Here is a 19,698-nt window from a genome sequence, read left to right on the forward strand (position 1 = left end):
TAAGTGCTTAACAAATACCATCATCATCATCATCATCACAACCCTGGATCACCTCCACAATACGCTTTCTCTACTCCTGTGCTCTCACTGTGGAGCACTACTGGCGGAAATCCAGACATCAGGTAGAACGTCCATCTCAAGTTCATCCTCACCAACTTTAATTCTGCCCTCTCCTACACACAACAACAATAATAATAATGATGATGGCATCTGTTAAGCGCTTACTCTGTGCAAAGCACTGTTCTAAGCACTGATACTATCCTTCTACTTCTCTATCTTTATCTATCTCTATACTTCTCTGTCCTTATTGATTCCACTGCCTGGGCCATATGTATCAGTTGTTTTCCTCCCTCCTCAAACACCCTGTCTTCCCACAGCTCCTCCTCTTTCCCCTAATGACCTGGCCATGTACTTTATTGAGAAAACTGAAACCATCAGGTGTGATCTCCCTCAAATTACACCTGCTCCTCTCAAACAGAAACTCCTTACCTTCAGCTTTACAGTACTCAATCAGCTCACCCCATCCTACCTCACCACACTAATCTACTTCAGCCTAGCCCACACACTCCGCTCCTCTGGCAGGAGCTTTCTCATTATGCCCCTATGTAGTCTATCACTGCCAACCTTTTTCCCACGTCTTCCCCTTAGTCTGGAACTCCCTCCACCTCCAGATATGCCAGACCCCCACTCTCTCCACCTTCAAAGCACAGTTAAGGTCACATCTTCTCCATGAGGCCTTCCCTAATTAAAGCCCTCTTTTCCCCAGCTTGCTTTCTGTTCTGCATCGTCTATGTGCTTGGATTCATTCATTCATTCATTCATTCATTCATTCAATTGTATTTATTGAGCACTTACGGTGTGCAGAGCACTGTATTAAGCGCTTGGGAAGTACAAGTTGGCAACATATAGAGATGGTCCCTACCCAATAACGGGCTCACAGTTTAGAAGGGGGAGACAGACAACAAAGCAAAACATGTGGACAAGTGTCAAGTCATCGGAACAAATACAATTAAAGCTAAATGCACACCATTAACAAAATAAATACAATAGTAAATACTTACAAGTAAAATAAAGAGTAATAAATCTATAATAATAATAATAATAATAATGGCATTTATTAAGCGCTTACTATGTGCAAAGCACTGTTCTAAGCATCAGGTTGTCCCACGGGGGGCTCACAGTATTAATCCCCATTTTTACAGTTGAGGTAACTGTGTCCCAGAGAAGTGAAGTGACTTGCCCAAAGTCACACAGCTGACAATTGGCGGAGCCGGGATTTGAACCCATGACCTCTGACTCTAAAGCCCGTGCTCTTTCCACTGAGCCACGCTGCTTCTCCAATCACGCTCTTCTGCATATCTGTACATACATATATGCAGGTACTGTGGGGAGAGGAAGGAGGTAGAGCCGGGGGGATGGGGAGGAGGAGAGGAAATAGGGGGCTCAGTCAGGGAAGGCCTCTTGGAGGAGGTGAGCTCTCAGTAGGGCTTTGAAGGGAAGAAGAGAGCTAGCTTGGCGGATGTGTGGAGGGAGGGCATTCCGGGCCAGTGGGAGGATGTGGGCCGGGGGTGGACGGCGGGACAGGTGAGAACGAGGTACAGTGAGGAGGTTAGCGGCAGAGGAGCGGAGGGTGCAGGCTGGGCTGTAGAAGGAGTGAAGGGAGGTGACGTAGGAGGGTGCAAGGAGAGCCTTGAAGCCTAGAATGAGGAGTTTTTGTTTGATGCGTACGTTGACAGGTAGCCACTGGAGATTTCTGAGGAGGGGAGTACCATGTACAGAGCGTTTCTGCATAAAGGTGATCTGGGCAGCAGTGTGAAGTATACACTGAAATGGGGAGAGATCTGTCACCTTTGGACATTAGATATTTGCCTCACCCTCAACTCCACAGCACATATATACATATTTTGACTATTTTAGACTATTTATTCACATTAATGTCTGTTTCCCCCTCTAGACTGTAAGCTCATTGTGGGCAGGGAATGTGCTGGTAATTCTGTTGTATTGTACTCTCCCAAGTGCTTAGAACAGTGCTCCGTACATAGTAAGTGCTCCATAAATACCACTGATTGATCGATCCAGTCCCTTCTTCCTCCTGCCCCTTCCTTCAACTCTCCCATCCTTCTCTACAGTATCTCAAGAGGAGGATCTCCCCACACCTTCCGAAATCCACTCCCTTCCACCTGTGGCTCTGACCCCATCCCTTAACACCTCATCAAAACACTTGACCCCTCCTTTCTTCCCTCCCTGACCGCCATCTTCAACTGTTCACTATTCAATGGCTTTTCCATTGCTTTCATGCTCATGTATCCCCATCCTAAATGAATCTTCCCTTGGCTCCCTCCAGTTAATGTCCCATCTCTCTCCTACTATTGCTCTCCAAACCTGCTGAGCGAGTGGTCGAGACCCACTGCTTCAATGATCTCTGCTCCAATTTTCTCCTTGACGACCTCCAATCTGGCTTCTGCCCCTTTCACTCCATGTAAACTGCACTCTCTGAGGTCCCCATTGACCACCTTCTTGCCAAATCCAAAAGCTTCTACTCCATCCTAATCCTCCTCAACGCTGCCTTGGACACTGTCGAACATCCCCTGCTCCTGGAAACATTATCCAACCTCAGCGTCACTGACGATGTCCTCGCCTGGTTCTCCTCCTATCTCTCTGGCCGCTGATTCTCCGTCTGTTTTGCAGGCTCCTTCTCTGCCTTCCATCCTCCAACTGTGGAACGTAAGGCTCAGTTCTGGGTCCCCTCCTATTCCTTATCAACACCCAGCCTTTTGGGGAACTCAATAACTCCCTTGGCTTCAACAACCATCTCTCCCCCTTTTGACAGGCTCTCATTTCCTCCTGCCTTCTGGACATCTCTCCTTAGAAGTTCTGCCAGCACCTCAAACTAAACATGTCCAAAACAGAACTCCTCATTTTTCCACTAAAACCCTGTCCTCCCGATGACTTTCCCATCACTGTAGACAACAATACTTTCCTCCACCTCACAAGTCCACTAACCGTGGCTTGAGAAATGCAGCCTTCTCATTCAACCCACATATTCAATAGTCAACAAATCCTCCTGGTGCATCTACATTCACAATATTGCTAAAATCTGCTCTGTTCTCCACCCAGATCTTCTACTATGCTGACCCAAGCACTTGTGATATCCGGCCTCGACCTCTCCGACTCCTGTCTCTCCCCATTCCATTCTTTGTTTCACTCTGCTACCTGAATAATTTTTCCCAAATACTGTTCAGTCAATATCTCCCTACTCATAAATCTTCAGAGGTTGCCCATCTACCTCTGCACATGGAAACACCTTGTCCTTGGCTTTAAGGCACACAGCTTGCCCCTTCTTACCTTATCGATTTCCTATTACAACCCAGTCTGTACACTTCACTCCTTTAAAGGCCATTTACCCCTTTACCTTGATCATCTATCTTGCCATCAACCCTTTGCCCACATACCGTCCCAGAACTCCCTCCCCCTTCACATCCAGCTACGCCACTTGTGACTCTGGACAAGTCACTTAACTTCACTGCACCTCAATTCCCTCATCTGTAAAATGGGGCTTAAGACTTTGAGTCCCACGTGGGACAACCGGATTACCTTGTTTCTACCCCAGCGCTTAGAACAGTGCTTGGCACAGACTAAGCGCTTAATACCATCATTATTATATGCAAGGAGATCACTACTCTCCCCACCTTCAAAACTTTATTTAAGAGTCGCATCTCCTCCAAGAGGCCTTCCCCAACACATCATTTCTTCTACTCCCTCTTCCTCCCTTCAAGGCCCTACTGAGAGCTCACCTCCTCCAGGAGGCCTTCCCAGACTGAGCCCCCTCCTTCCTCTCCCCCTCCTTCCCCTCCCCATCCCCCCGCCTTACCTCCTTCCCCTCCCCACAGCACCTGTATATACGTATTTATGTCTGTACGTATTTATTACTCTATTTTATTTGTGCATGTTTATTCTATTTATTTTATTTTGTTAATATGTTTTGTTTTGTTGTCTGTCTCCCTCTTCTAGACTATGAGCCCACTGTTGGATAGGGACCGTCTCTATGTGTTGCCAACTTGTACTTCCCAAACGCTTAGTACAGTGCTCTGCACACAGTAAGCGCTCAATAAATACGATTGAATGAATGAATCACCTTTGCACTTAGATCGATACACTTTAAGCACTTGATATTCACCCCACCCTCATTCCCACAGCACTTATGTATGTATTCAAAATTTATTTCAATATCTGACTCCCCCTTTAGACTGTAAGCTCCTTGTGGATAGGAAACAGGTCTACCAACTCTGTTTTATTGTGCTCTCCCAAGTGGTTAGCATAGTGATCTGCACACAGTGAGTACTTAATAAATACCATTGATTGACTGACAAGAGTCCTTTTCGGTCTTTGTTCAGAAGCTTTCCCATTTATTCATTCAATCGTATTTACTGAACGCTTACTGCATGCAGAGCACTGTACTAAGCGCTTGGGAAGTACAATTCAGCAACAAATGTGACCATTTCAGTTCTGCTTCTCTGTACTTTCCCTACCTCTATCATGTGTTTCCTAAACTGTAGTGACTAGAACTGCAAACAATATTTCAGGTGGAGACAGATCAATTTCATGTATTCATTTATATTAATGTCTGTCTCCTCCTCTAGACTGGAAGCTTATCGTGGGCAGGGAATGTGTGTTTGTTATATTATACTCTCCCAAGCACTTAGTACTCTGCACATAGGAAGTGCTCAATAAATATGGCAATGAAAGTTTCATGTAGTGATATGACTCTGCTTTGTATTTTGTTTTCTATGCCCTTCCTGATCAGATTTTTGTCAAGTGGACCTTGATCACCTTAAAAGGATGAGAGCCTAAATAAGATGATTCTTAGTTCTAATACACAACATTTAACCTGTCATAAAGGTAAACTTAATTTCAGCAAGGCATTTCTAATAGCTTGATAAAAAGAAACTGAGGAAAAGAGACTGAACTAAGCCAATGATCACGTCTATCTGGTTAGTGATACCCACTTTGAGAGAGGGAGATGTTCAAGAGTGTAGGTAAGAGGATGATAGGGGAAGTAGGCATATAAAAAATTCCGTCTCGGGAGTCAATCGAGAAATCGCTAATCATAGTTCCGAATTCCAAACATCTGGAAATCTGAAATAATTTTCACATTAAAACAAAAGAGCCTTTCCTCCCAAACCACTTGAATTAAGTTTTCTGCATTGAAATCTACCCTGAAACCATCTAACTATATTAGCTATTCAAAGTTATAGTCCTCTAAATTTAGAACACAAAGCTTTTTGACATTTTCTTTATAATTTAGATAAACCAAAATTATGGAAGAGCAAAAAAAAAAAAAACAACTCCATAAAACAGAATACCTACTTTTTCATCTTTTTTGCATTGTATTTGACTTGATATGCTGCTTGAATTAATTTGTCTGGACCACTGTCAAACTGATGTGGAATGACCTTTTGAAAGTGCTAAGGAGCAATCAGAGCAAAGTATAAAAACTAATTAGTACCGATTAGGGTGATTATATCACATTCAAAACTGAAAACATGCTAAAAGAGAAATAACATAGTGCGGGTTTACCTGTAACATTCCTTCCATGTCAAGTTGCATTAATTCTGATTGATTCATTTGAAGCACTGCTAGTCCTACTCGAAACACTATTTCTAAACCCTGAGGGAAAAATGCATAGGCATAAAATTTCAAATATTTTAAAATACGCACTTAGCAACAATAGAGGCTAAATTAGATCCTTTGGAAGATATATTAGTAGCCTGGGCGTATTAGTACCACCCCATCATTTCCTCCTCTGTGTCTCCAAATACCATAATGATATCCTTAAGGTGTAGTGACAGAGCTTAAAGTCTTCTTGAGGTAAGTGGAAATGAAACTCTAACATCTAAAATGTCCTGTAATTTACCCAGCAGATTTCTACGCTGTGTTCACATCAATTACTCGTCTCATCTGTCCTTACAATTTCCACGCATGGCTGGGTGGAGCCGGGATATTTTTTCCTCCATTTTACAATTGAGGAAAACAGGCACAGAAAGGTTAAGTGATTTAACCAAGATTGTACAGTAAGCAAGGAAGAGGACTCTAACCTACATCTCCTGACTCACGACCTTGAGCTGAACCATATCGACTAGCTTTCCTCTGGACTCTGCTTTCCTCATAAATTGTGTGTGCATTTTATGGCACCTACTCTGAAATACAACTCTCCTAGCAAGATTTAAGATGACAAGTGTGCTCCTGCGAACGTTGCTACTTGGCTTCTGGATAACTACCGAGATTATGGATAAAAGAACAAGCTTCTTTTCCACAGATACAAAAAACTACAAGAGTCAAAAACCAGACAATGTTATTGTGGGGCGGGGGTGGAGGGGTAGCCTTTAAAAATTAAAAAATACCAACCCAGATCTAGCATGTTTACAGAGTAAATTTCTAAAAGGAGAGAATCACATTTCAATATAAAGGCACAAGCAGTTAAGATTCTCTTTGGGTTCCTTAATAATTAAGATATTTATTAAGCACTTTTTATGGCAAAGCCTTGTGCCAGAGCTGGGGCAGATACAAAATAGAAGCAGCGTGGATCAGTGGAAAGAGCATGGTCATGGGTTCAAATCCCAGCTCCGCCAACTGTCAGCTGTGTGACTTTGGGCAAGTCACTTAACCTCTGTGCCTCAGTTTCCTCATCTGAAAAGGAGAGTCAACACCTGAGCTCCCTACTACTTAGAATGCTAACCCCATGTGAGACCTGATTAGCTTGCATCTATCCCACCGCTTAGTACAGTGCTTGGCAAAGAGAAGCAGCATGGCCTAGTGGATAGAGCATGAGCCTGGAAATCAGGAGTGGGGTTCGAATCCCAACTCTGCCACTTGTCTGTTGTGTGACCTTGAGCAAGTCACTTCACTGTACCCCAGTTACCTCATCTGTAAAATGGGGAGTCCCTGTGAGCCCTATGTGGGACAGGGACTGTGTCCAACCTGTCACTCTTATATCTACCCAAGTGCTTTGTACAGTGTCTGGTACTTAGTATGTGTTTAAAAACCTTCCAAAAAAAATCCCTTAGCAAATATTACTATTATTACCCTCAGTTTAAAAATGAGGAAAACGGGCAGAGAGGTTAGGTGACTCTTCCATAGTCTCAGCGGGGCAATGACAGATTTGGCACTAGAAATCAAGTCTCCCATTATCCAGATCAATGCTCTTTACTCTAGGCCAGGCTGCTGACCCTTGCAATGCTTTATCCAATCATCCATTCAAATAATAATAATAATAATAATAATAATAATAATAATAATAGTAATAATAATTTGTTAAGCGCTTACTATATGCAAAGCACCATTCTAAGCACTGGGGGCATACAAGGTGATCAGGTTGTCCCACGTGGGGCTCACAGTCTTAATCCCCATTTTACAGATGAGGTAACTGAGGCCCAGAGAAGTTAAGTGACTCGCCCAAAGCCACTCAGCTGACAATTGGCGGAGCCGGGATTTGAACCCGTGACCTCTGACTCCAAAGCCCGGGCTCTTTCCACTGAGCCACGCTGCTTCTCTAAAGTACTTACCAAGTGCTTACTTTGTGCAGAGCACTGTTCTAAGCACCTGGGAGAGTAAGGAAAGTTAGTAGACCTGAATTCTGCCCTCAAAGAGCTTACGTTTGTTCGAGTGGAGGAGAAAGACGCTAATATAAATTACAAGTTGTGGAAGCAGTAGAGTTTAAAAATGCTCAAGGAAGTGATCTGTGGGGATGAAGTGGGGTGACTTCATAAGTACAGTGCTCTGCACACAGTAAGCGCTCAATAAATACAATTGATGATAAGTGCTTAGGGAGTGAAGACTAAAGTGCATATGTTGAGTGGCAAGAAGGGAAAACGACAGTAATAATAGTAATAATAATAATAATAATAATAATAAATTGTGAAATTTGTTAAGCACTACGTGCCATGCACTATACTAAGCACTGGTGTAGATACAAGATAATTAGGTCCATGGGGCTCACATTCTAAGCAGGAGGAATCACAGGTCATAAATCCCCACTCTGTCAATGAGGGAGTCAGGGTATAGGGAAGTTAAGTGACTTGCTCAATTTCATGCAGCAGGTAAGTGGTATGGTGAGGAAATGGGGTGAGGAGATGAAATACTGGTCACGGAAGGTCTCCTGGAGATGTGATTTTAGAAGGGCTGTGAAGATGGATAAAGTAGTGGTTTGCCATATACGAAGGGTGAGGGCATTGCAGACAGAAACAGAGAGAGATAAAAGTGAGACTGAGTAGACTGGCATTAGAAGAGCAAAGTGGATGTGCTGGATTGTAGCGGAAGAGGAGCACAGACAGTAAGAAACAAGAAAGACGACTGAATACCTAAAGGTGACGGTCAGGAATTTTTGCTCGATGCGGAGGGGAGTGGGTAAATTTAGGAGGATTTTGAGTGGGAAATACGTGCAAAACGATATTTTAGAAATGCACTCTCAACTGCAGAGTGATGTATGGATTGAAGAGTATGAAGCACGAGTATGGCCTAGTGGAAGGAGCATGGGCCTGTGACTCAAAGGTTCTAATCCCAGCTTAAATAACATGACCCCAACAATAACTAATTAATGCTACTGCTCCCTAATTACATTTATGCCAGAACCAAAGCAATTACAGCTCAATATAGGGGACACTCCCACCTCACACACACTTTCTCTTTCAATATGCTGCATCATTCCCACCTGACTACAAGCGCTCATGCACCAGGTCTGTCCAGCTGTAGCAGATTTTATGGTTTTAATCACTCAATATTTGTAGGTTTCTGGCTTCAAAAACAAAAAAAATTAAAATGCAAAGACCGTCCTATTTCCTACACAACTCCACAGGGTACTTAATAGTGTACTTGCCAAGTGGACGGAGATGCTAACTATTGAAATTCCACCTTTTTCCTAACAAAGAGCTGAGTCAGAAGCCTGAAAACATCAAAATCTCAGAACGTTATTAAGTCCAGCACTCTCTCCAATATCTGAGCTGCAGACTCCAGTTACCTAGTAATCCCACTCTCTGAAGGAAAGTTCTGCTTTTTCATTTCTTTCTCTCCCCACCACATGCCACAAAAAAAGCCTAAGCAGTTTTATGGGTAACAGAAATAATTCATAATGGGTAGTGAAAGAGATGCTAGCTGACTTTTTTTAAACCAGTGCACTTCCTTTGTGAGAGAAAAGGACATGCTTGTAATTTTTCTATAAATTTGAAGGGCTGGGTTGAATTATACCTCAGGATTTAGAGAAGAAATTTCTCTTTTGTAAAGGGGCATTATGAGCAAAGCCAGATGGCTTGACCCAGGAGGACAGAGCTGGTTCAGGGAAAATATTGAAAGTCTTGGGTTAATTCTAAGGAATAAAAGGTTTTAAGGTCTTGTGGTTTGGTCCAACTGGAGGAGGAGGACATCATCCAGGTACAAGAATAGAAATCCAGGAGGAATAGAATCAGAGAGGTATGGTAGAGAGTGGAGAATCTGAATGGAGGTGACATACAAGAGTTTTATGTGGAAGGCTTTTATTTTAGGGGAGAAGTGGATTTTGTCTCAGACTAGAGGAAACTGGAACTTTCAACATCTTACCTCAGACATAAAGATGTCAAATATTTTTGTGGCCACAGGTAGTGGAAAAGTTGTGAGAAAGATTGTCAAAAACCACGACGATGCATACATCGAAGTATGGAAACTCTGAGACTGGAAGTGTACAAAGAGCTCAGGCAGGTGCTCCTGGAAAGGGAGATAAATTATAGTTTTTGAAAAAGTAATAGTGGGTCCTCTTCAAATAAAAAAAATATAATTTAAACCAAGGGCAAGCTAAAATGAGCTAGATCATCTAGAAAACAGCACATGTTGTGTTTTTCTGGTGACAATATCAATCTCTCCCCATTTCATATCTCCCCACAAAATGTATATAAACACCATTTACATTTCAATGCTTTGGCTCTATGCAGCCAGTAAAGCCCTAATGGCAGGAGTTTTAGAAATATAAAGGAGAATTAACATTTCAATTCACTATTTATGGAAGGGTAGACAGATCACAATTTTTTTTTTTTTGGTAATGTTATTCGTTACGCGCTTACTATGTGCCAGGCACTATACTAACTTCTGGATTAGATACAAGATCAGGTTGGACATGGTCCGTGTCCCACATGGATCTCACAGTCCTATTCCCCATTCTACAGACGAGGTAAAACTGAGACACAGCGAAGTTAAGTGACTTGCCCAAGATCACACAGCAGACAAATGACGGAGCTGGGATTAGAACTCAGGTCCTCATACTCCCAGGACCCGTGCTCCTTCACCTAGGCCACACTGCTTTCCCCATAATTACACACAATCCATCACACAGCTCACATCTCCAGACTAAGATAGAAAGTACTCCATCCTTGCTGTGGACATAGGGGATATTAAAAAAAAAAAACTGAGCCTCCTGGAAGCTCAACATTTTCCAAGTTTTGAGTCCATAAGGAAATTATAGAACAGATGTGATTAACTTTGAATTTTGCCCTAAATACTCATGGGAGAGAAAATGAGAAACATCTGAATGGGTAAAAGAGAAATCAGAGAGAAAGTTAGTGGGAAAACAATTCTCCTGATTTTGCTATTTTTCCCAGCCACTCAAGGTAGTTTTCAAGCAAGTTTTGAGTCCATAAGGAAATTACAGAACAGATGTGACTAACTTTGAATTTTGCCCTAAATGCTCATGGGAGGGAAAATGAAAAACATCTGAATGGGTAACAGAGAAATCAGAAAGCAAGTTAGTGGGAAAACAAAATACATTCTTCTCCTGATTTTGATATTTTTCCCAGCCGCTCAAGGTAGTTTTCACTCTCAGAATACACTGGAACAAAATGCCACTAGAACATCCCTTCCACTGACTTCCAATTAAGGCCAGCTGCCATTTGAATGCCAGGGGAGAATGATTCTGGCATGATAAAAGTGTCATCAGATCAGCACTGAAGTTGAGACATTATCTACTTTTGCTGTGTTCAACAAACTCCCCACCAACCCACCTTCTCCTACCACCCAACCGATATACAGCATTGGAGTCGGGAGTTTTTTAGGATGCAGGCCAGATTCAAGATGCTCCTAGCAGATAGAGGCCAGGCCCGGGAGTCAGAAGGTCAAGGGTTCTAATCCCGGCTCCGCCACTTGTCTACTGTGTGACCTTAGGCAAGTCACTTCACTTCCCTGGGCCTCGGTTACCTCATCTGTAAAATGGAGATTGAGACTGTGAGCCCCACGTGGGACAGGGACTGTGTCCAACCCGATTTGCTTGCATCCACCCCAGTGCTTAGTACAGTGCCTGGAACATAGTAAGCACTCAATTCACAAATACCACAATAAAACCACAGCTCCCACCACTGTTGAGACTGGATTCCTGGAAGCAAGCCCCCTAAATTTAACTGCATTTTATATCTCCATTTTCCAAGTCCTCCTACTGGGAAAATTCAAAGTTAATCACATCTGTCCTGTAATTTCCTTATGGACTCAAAACTTGCTTGAAAACTACCTTGAGTGGCTGGGAAAAAATATCAAAATCGGGAGAAGAATGTATTTTGTTTTCCCACTAACTTGCTCTCTGATTTCTCTTTTATCCATTCAGATGTTTTTCATTTTCTCTCCCAGTATGTTCCCAACTTGTACTTCCCAAGCGCTTAGTACAGTGCTCTGCACACAGTAAGCACTCAATAAATACGATTGAATGAATGAATGGTGTGTCTCTAAGCCGCTGGATGCATTTATCACGTAGAGAAGATAGCGAGGTTTGGGTTTTTTTAATTGCATATCTGATTATTTTCTCCTTTGCAATATACAAATGTGGTATATACCTAGAGCATTATTATACTGTACCTGTATCATGCATTCAAACTGGTACATGCAGAGGCCCAATTCGGCCATACTCGGCTTAAAGAGTTCACGCAGTCGGTAGTCTTGCATTAATTTTACAAACACACAAAAGGCTTCTTCCTCTGGCATCTATATTAGATCAAAGAGCAGTAGAGCACATTATTGGAGTTTATCTGTTTACTCTAGGAAATACTCAGATTATTCACCCGACCACAAATGCTTAAGAACTAGAAGGCTCAGACTGATGAGAATCAATCCTTTATGAGTGAGTGATCGTGGCCTCACTGTCTCACAAGGAAAGCAATATTCAGTCATTCAAAACAAGTGAGGCCAGTGACCAGGACTCTAGCCCTAGTTCTGCTATAAATCTGTCATACTGCCTTCTGCAAATCCCTTTCCTGACTTGACTTTTTGCTCAGCTGTAAAATGGAGCAAACAACCACCTAATGAGGAACGTAGAGGCAGGTAAAACGTAGAGGTAGGTAAATTCAAGGGCATAGATAAACACTCTTCCAGATCCAGGAGAGGAAATGGGTAAATTTAACGGTGAAACCATTTATAACCCACCCCTGATCCCCGCCAAAAAAAAAAAAAACTGCCTTCTGCTAATTTTCTGTTGGGGAAAGCGTGGCCGGAAATGTTATTTCCAAAGGATTCCCCTTCTAGGCTGTAAGTTCCTTGTCAGTTGATCATATTTATTAAGCGCTTACTGGGTGCAGAGCAGTATACTGAAGCGTTTGGGACAATATAACAGACACATTCCCTGGCCACAGTGAGCTTACAGTCTAGAAGAGGAAATGTGGGCAGGAACTGTATCTACCAACGCTGTTGCACTGGACTCTCTCAAGCGCTTAGTACAATGCCCTGCCTCCAGACAGCCGGACATGCTCCTTCTCTACAATACAACAGATTAGCAGACCCATTCCCTGCCCCTAACACGCACTGCATGGAATATTTCTTTAGACCAGAGCACCTTAAAACCTCTCCCCTTTGCAATCAAGCACAGGAACTCGTGAAATCCTGAGCTCTGATGGCCCATCCAGCCCAACACTGGCAAGTCCCCGCTAACGTCATCCAGTTTCTGGTTGCAGCTGTTCAACTCAAACAAACAGAGGGTCTAAAAATCTGTCAGCACCCAGACTGATTCCAGCAGGTTCAGCTTGGGGCCAAACCAAAGACTCTGTCACTTTATATTCATTCTCTCAGCAACGGTAATTTACTACTACTAATAATAATTCATTCATTCAATCGTATTTATTGAGCGCTTACTGTGTGCAGAGCACTGGACTAAGCGCTTGGGAAGTACAAGTTGGCAACATATGGAGACGGTCCCTACCCGACAGCGGGCTCACAGTCTAGAAGGGGGAAACAGACAACAAAACAAAACATATTAACAAAATAAAATAAATAGAATAGCATATATGTACAAGTAAAATAGAGTAATAAATATGTACAAACATATATAAAGGTGCTGTGGGGAGGGGAAGGAGGTAGGGCGGGGGGTGGGGAGGGGGAGAGGAAAGAGGGGACTCAGTCTGGGAAGGCCTCCTGGAGGAGGTGAGCTCTCAGTAGGGCTTTGAATAATAATAACTATGGTATTTGTTAAGTGCTTACTATGTGCCAGGCATTGTACTAAGCACTGGGGTGAATATAAGCAAGTCGGGTTGGACACAGTCCCTGTCCCATGTAGGGCTCACAGTCACAATCCCCATTTTCCAGCTGTAACTGAGGCCCAGGGAAGTGAAGTGACTTGTCCAAGGCCTCACAGCGGAGACGTGGTAGAGCTGGGACTAGAACCCCTGTCTCTATCTGTTGCTGAATTGTACTTTCCAAGTGCTCAGTACAGTGCTCTGCACACAGTAAGAACTCAATAAATACAATTGAATGAATGAATGAATGAATGACCTTCTGACCCTTAGGCCCATGCTCTACCCCCTTCGCCATGCTGATTTCTCTATATATCCCTGAAGCTGTGGTCAGGCCTTCCTTTCCTCCTCTACCAGCAAGGGAACAGAGTGACTGATATAATAATAATATAATAATGTATTCTTAAATGCTTACTATGTTTCAGGCACTGTACTAAGCACTGGGGTGAATAAGAGAAAATCAGGTTGAACAGAGTTCCTGTCCCACATGGGGCTCACAATCTCAATCCCCAATTTACAGATGAGGTAACTGAGGCACAGAGAGGTTAATTGACTTCCCCAAGGTCACACAGCAGACGGGTGGCAGAGCCAGGGTTGGAACCTATGACCTTCTGACTCCCAGCTGGGTGCTCAATCCATTTTGCCACGCCAAGCCCATCCAAAAGCGTGAAGGGGATAATGCCGGCAGCAATCAGAGTAAGTCCCGGGGAACGTGAGGGAAGGGAGACAGACCAAATCAAAAAAGCTGACCACCCATATTTTGCTAATATTTTTTGTTTTGTTGTCTGTCTCCCTCTTCTAGACTGTGAGCCCGCTGTTGGGTAGGGACCATCTCTATAGGTTGCCAACTTGTACTTCCCAAGCGCTTAGTACAGTGCTCTGCACACAGTAAGCACTCAATAAATACAATTGAATGAATGAATGAACGAACCCAGAGCTCCAATTTCTCTCCATTTGCAAGTCTGCCTAAGGATCAAGGAGAGAGCAAATCTGGAGCAGTTTGCGAAAAGAGTAGCAGGTGGCCAGGAAGAGATGGGGTCAGGGGGTTGTGGGCAGGGAACAGGGCTACCAATTGTATTGTAGTGTACTCTTCTGAGCACTTTGTACAGTCCTCTGCATACAGTATGCACTCAATAGTCAGCCAATTGTATTTACTGAGTGCTTACTGTTGGCAGAGCACTGTACTACGTGCTTTGGAGGGTATCTGCATACAATATGCACTCAGTCAGCCAACTGTATTTATTGAGTGCTTACTGTTGGCAAAGCACTGTACTAAGTGCTTTGGAGGGTACAATACAACAATAAAAGAAGCATGGTGTAGTGCGAAGTAGCAGGGCATGGTGGATGGAGCACAGGCCTGGGAATCAGAAGGTCATGGGTTTGAATCCCAGCTCTGCCACTTGTCTGCTGTGTGACCCTGGGCATGTCACTTTGCTTCTCTGGGCCTCGGTTACCTCATCTGTAAAAGGGGATTGAGACTTTGAGCCCTACTTGGGACAGGGATGGTGTCCAACCTGATTAGGTTGTATCTACCCCGGCGCTTAGAACAGTGCTTGACACATAGTAAGCACTTAAAAATGCCATCATTATTATTAAACAGATATTCCCTGCCCACAACAAGCTTACAGTCTCGACTGTAGGACACTGATGATAGCTGTGAAAATCCCAGTCCCACCAGCAGCTTAGGTTCCCAAGTTAAGTGCTTTCACTAGTCTTCCAGAATGATTCCCTCTGCATTATCCAACGGGATATCGGTCACTTTGGTCCCTTTCTGGTGGAGGAGAAGAGATTGGACCACAACCTGGGGGACACTTATTTACCCCACTGACCTTTCGGGACCACCCCCATATAGAGCAAATCCATCCCTCCCCGTTGCTTCCCTGTCCGGCATCAGGCCAAAATGCTGAACGTGTAGCACAGAGCTGGAGCGTGCTGTCTTTACAGGGGAGTACTGCGGCCTAGTTGCTGGAAGACTGTGTCCCTCAGGATTGAGAAATTAGCATGAAACAAGAACCATACAGACTTTCCAAAAATCACGGTGTGCACATGCACATCGACAAAAAAATCCAATCCAAATTCTTTATAAATTCAAGCGGAAAGAATTACTGCAAGGTACGTCCTCACCAAAAGTTCTAGAAGAGGATTAAGTTGCAGTTTTAGACATAAATAGGTATATACTAACTTACCTGCATAAGTAGCAGCCCAACTATAAAAGCACTTCCTTGACAGTATCCAACCTCACGGTCCACTAAAGAATATGCCTAGGAGGTAAAAACTAGTTCAAAAATACAATTCTACAATTGGCCTCGATACTCAGTAATACTCAGTAAGTGTGGTCAAAAAAGAACCCAAGGTCTTTCCAAGGAAGATTGCTTGATTCCCATACATACACATGAAATATTTCTCGTTTCTCATATGTCATTCCAGATGCTGGGAACACAGAGACTTGGGCTATGTGAAAGCATAAAGGGACAAGGTGGAAGAAAGCTGCTTATTCTAACGAAGTGCATTCCCAAGCGCTTAGTAAAGTGCTCTGCACACATAAGCACTCTATAAATATGACTGAATGAATAAAAGCTTGACACTTTGAGTGGGAAAACGAAACAAAGAGATGGTGAGAATATGGTTGGAGGAGCAGCATAAGAACCATGGCATTTGCTGAGCATCCATTATGTGTCAAGCACTGTTCAAAGTGTAAAGTTAGTTTGCAATTTTAGGAAAATTTAAATACAATGCAGAGAAATGGGAGATGAGAATTAGTAGAGCAACTGGAAGTATTAACAAAGTTGAAGGCCTAGTATTTAACAGTGGATTCATTCTGTTATATTGTACTCTCCCGAGCACTTACTACACAGTAAGCACTCAATATATACAATTGATCTTAGATATCAAACTCCGATATGGGGAAAAACTTTTATCAAAAGCAATGAATTCAATGTACATACTGGGTCCAGGCTTTTGAGTAGGGATCCTACTGGTACTGTTTTCTGAAAGTTGGGTCAACTTCACTCTCTTGGTGAATAAAGAGAACTTACCTTCATTACATTAAATAATACTTCCTGCCCAAGGCTGTCCTTTTCTTTAAAAAAGTCGTGCTCAGGGTATGTTCTAGCAATGTCCCTTCTGATAAGCTTTTCACAAGGTGACGTCATTTTCAAAAGTTCTGAATACTGATCCTTAATTGGCATACTTTGAGCATTGCATAACAGCTGCCAAACTATTGCTCTAAAATGGTGGGGTATCCCTTTTCGGACAAGTTCCTAAAAGACAAGAAAGAGAAATGCATTTACGTTTCTACTGCAAAAAAAAAAAAAGAGAAATGTATGATTTGAGAGCAACTTCTGTTTCTCTACATCTGAGTGCCTACAGAATGCAAACAGGAAAAAAAAAAGTTACACTGTTGGTACAGGAAGTCACAACTGTAGCCGGCTGACTCATGTGTTGTGCTCAAGAAAGGAGCTGTACTATTAGAGCAGAAGTGGGGAGACAAAGGGAAAAATGAAAATATTCCAGACTTAAACAGAAATGCCAGGACAAGGGATAATCTCTCTGTGTCTCCTGAATGACCAAAACTGCCAGGAGCACTTTGGTTTTTTAAGGTGATGATGATGATGATGGCATTTGTTAAGCACTTACTATGTGTTAAGACCTGTATTACGTGCTGGGGTAGATACAAGCGAATTGTAAGATTCACTTACACCGAGTAAACTTTACAAGAAGCAGTGTTAGCCTCGAATACAAAAGATATCCATATACACTTATTTCTCCTATAACCTGTGGGTTGTGTTCGTATCCCTTGGTGACCTCATTCGCTCCCACGGCTTCAACTATCATCTCTACGCTGATGAGACCCAAATCTACATCTCTGCCCCTGCTCTCTCCCCCTCCCTCCAGGCTCGCATCTCCTCCTGCCTTCAGGACATCTCCGTCTGGATGTCTGCCCACCACCTAAAACTCAACATGTCCAAGACTGAACTCCTTGTCTTCCCTCCCAAACCCTGCCCTCTCCCTGACTTTCCCGTCACTGTTGACGGCACTACCATCCTTCCCGTCTCACAAGCCCGCAAACTTGGTGTCATCCTCGACTCCGCTCTCTCGTTCACCCCTCACATCCAAGCCGTCACCAAAACCTGCCGGTCTCAGCTCCGCAACATTGCCAAGATCCGCCCTTTCCTCTCCATCCCAACCACTACGCTACTCGTTCAAGCTCTCATCCTATCCCGTCTGGACTACTGTATCAGCCTCCTCTCTGATCTCCCATCCTCTTGTCTCTCTCCACTTCAATCCATACTTCACACCGCTGCCCGGATTGTCTTTGTCCAGAAACGCTCTGGACACGCTACTCCCCTCCTCAAAAATCTCCAGTAGCTACCAATCAACCTAGGCATCAGGCAGAAACTCCTCACCCTCGGCTTCAAGGCTGTCCATCCCCTCGCCCCCTCCTACCTCACCTCCCTTCTTTCCTTCTCCAGCCCGGCCCACACCCTCCGTTCCTCTACCACCGCTAACCTCCTCACTGTGCCTCGTTCTCGCCTGTCCCGCCGTCGACCCCCGGCCCCTCGTCCTCCCCCGGGCCTGGAATGCCCTCCCTCTGCCCATCCGCCAAGCTAGCTCTCTTCCTCCCTTCAAGGCCCTACTGAAAGCTCACCTCCTCCAGGAGGCTTTCCCAGACTAAGACCCCTCCTTCCTCTCCTCCTTCTCCCCCCTTCTCCCCCTCCGCCCTACCTCCTTCCCTTCCCCACAGCACCTGTATATATGTATATATGTTTGTTCGTATTTATTACTCTATTTATTTATTTATTTATTTTTCTTGTACATATCTATTCTATTTATTTTATTTTGTTAATATGTTTTGTTTTGTTGTCTGTCTCCCCCTTCTAGACTGTGAGCCCACTGTTGGGTAGGGACCGTCTCTATATGTTGCCAACTTGTACTTCCCAAGTGCTTAGTACAGTGCTCTGCACACAGTAAGCGCTCAATAAATACGACTGATTGATTGATTGATTGATTGATTATAAAACTAAGCATTAAAGGAAACTCAACCCAAATTCAATGCCCAGGCACAGACACGGCACAAGTGCAAACAGAATCCTCAATAACGGATACTGTGAACCAAAACAGACTCATGTCATATGACCATTCCCTAATTCCCTCATCACAGTAGAGCCAAAAAAATGTACTATACACTCACATTATGGCAGAACTGACTTTATCTGTCAGTATAAATACAATTGATTGATTGATCAATCAATGGTACTAAATGAGCGCTTATTGTGTGCACAGCCCTGTACTTAAGCACTTTCATTGCGTACAATACAAACAGACTTGGTACACATGATACCTGCTCATGAGGCACTTCCAATCTACAGGGAGACATACCTTAAAATACATTACGCATAAGTGAAATATTACAGCATACTATCAAACCAAAACAAATTCAGCAGGAAGGTGAACACAAATACCTTAACTTGCTTTTCTTTCTTTTTGCGTATATCTTCCCACTCATTAACAATTCTTCCCCAGAGGATCCAAGTATCTTCCTCGAGTTGGCTGAGATTGCTGGAGGCGGATGAACTTGACACAAGAGAGGAGCCGCTGTTTCTTCTTGACCCATTTACAGACTTCAGGGACTTGCTATCGGTCTCTAACAGCCTAAAGTAACAAGAATCAGAATTTAAAACCCTAATCCTGACATTAATATGGGCTTGCATATTAACTGTAGTTTCTAAGATGAATCGACACCAATTGTTCTGACTTTAATAAAGTATGATTATAAAACAGTGACGGAATTCAGTTTTGTACTTGCGCTATTTAATAATGATGGTATTTGTTAAGTGCTTACTATGTGCCAAGCACTTTTCTAAGCCCTGGGGTAGATACAAGGTTCAGGTTGTCCCACGTGGGACTCACAGTCTTAATCCTCATTTTACAGATGAGGTAACTGAGGCACAGGGAAGTGAAGTGACTTGTCCAAAGTCACACAGCTGACAGGTGGTGGAGCAGGAATTCGAACCCACAGCCTCTGACTCCCAAGCCTGTCCTCTTTCCACTAAGCCATGCTGCTTTTCTAGTTCTCTCCAACACTGAGATCGGTAGTATTTACTGAGTGCTGATTGTTTGCAGAGCACTGTACTAAGTACTTGGGAGAGAGCAAAAGAGGTAAAAAGACCAAGCATTCACCTTCAGGGAGCTTTTA

General features: G+C 43.4%; 1 protein-coding gene across 4 annotated transcripts in view; it reads right to left on the bottom strand.

Annotated features, from left to right (window-relative positions):
• Nucleotides 1-19,698, bottom strand: part of EVI5 (ecotropic viral integration site 5) — a 307,843-nt gene that overhangs the window by 163,249 nt on the left and 124,896 nt on the right. For all 4 annotated transcript variants that reach the window (XM_038745027.1, XM_038745026.1, XM_038745029.1 and 1 more), the window contains exons 3-9: nt 18,965-19,154; nt 16,538-16,762; nt 15,689-15,763; nt 11,860-11,985; nt 9,589-9,732; nt 5,578-5,667; nt 5,368-5,465 (exon numbers count right to left, since the gene is read on the bottom strand). In XM_038745027.1, coding sequence (XP_038600955.1) covers nt 5,368-5,465; nt 5,578-5,667; nt 9,589-9,732; nt 11,860-11,985; nt 15,689-15,763; nt 16,538-16,762; nt 18,965-19,154 — 948 coding nt within the window. The remainder of the gene's footprint in view (nt 1-5,367; nt 5,466-5,577; nt 5,668-9,588; nt 9,733-11,859; nt 11,986-15,688; nt 15,764-16,537; nt 16,763-18,964; nt 19,155-19,698) is intronic.

This window comes from Tachyglossus aculeatus, chromosome 4, assembly GCF_015852505.1.
Source record: "Tachyglossus aculeatus isolate mTacAcu1 chromosome 4, mTacAcu1.pri, whole genome shotgun sequence".
Classification (NCBI taxonomy): Eukaryota; Metazoa; Chordata; class Mammalia; order Monotremata; family Tachyglossidae; genus Tachyglossus; species Tachyglossus aculeatus.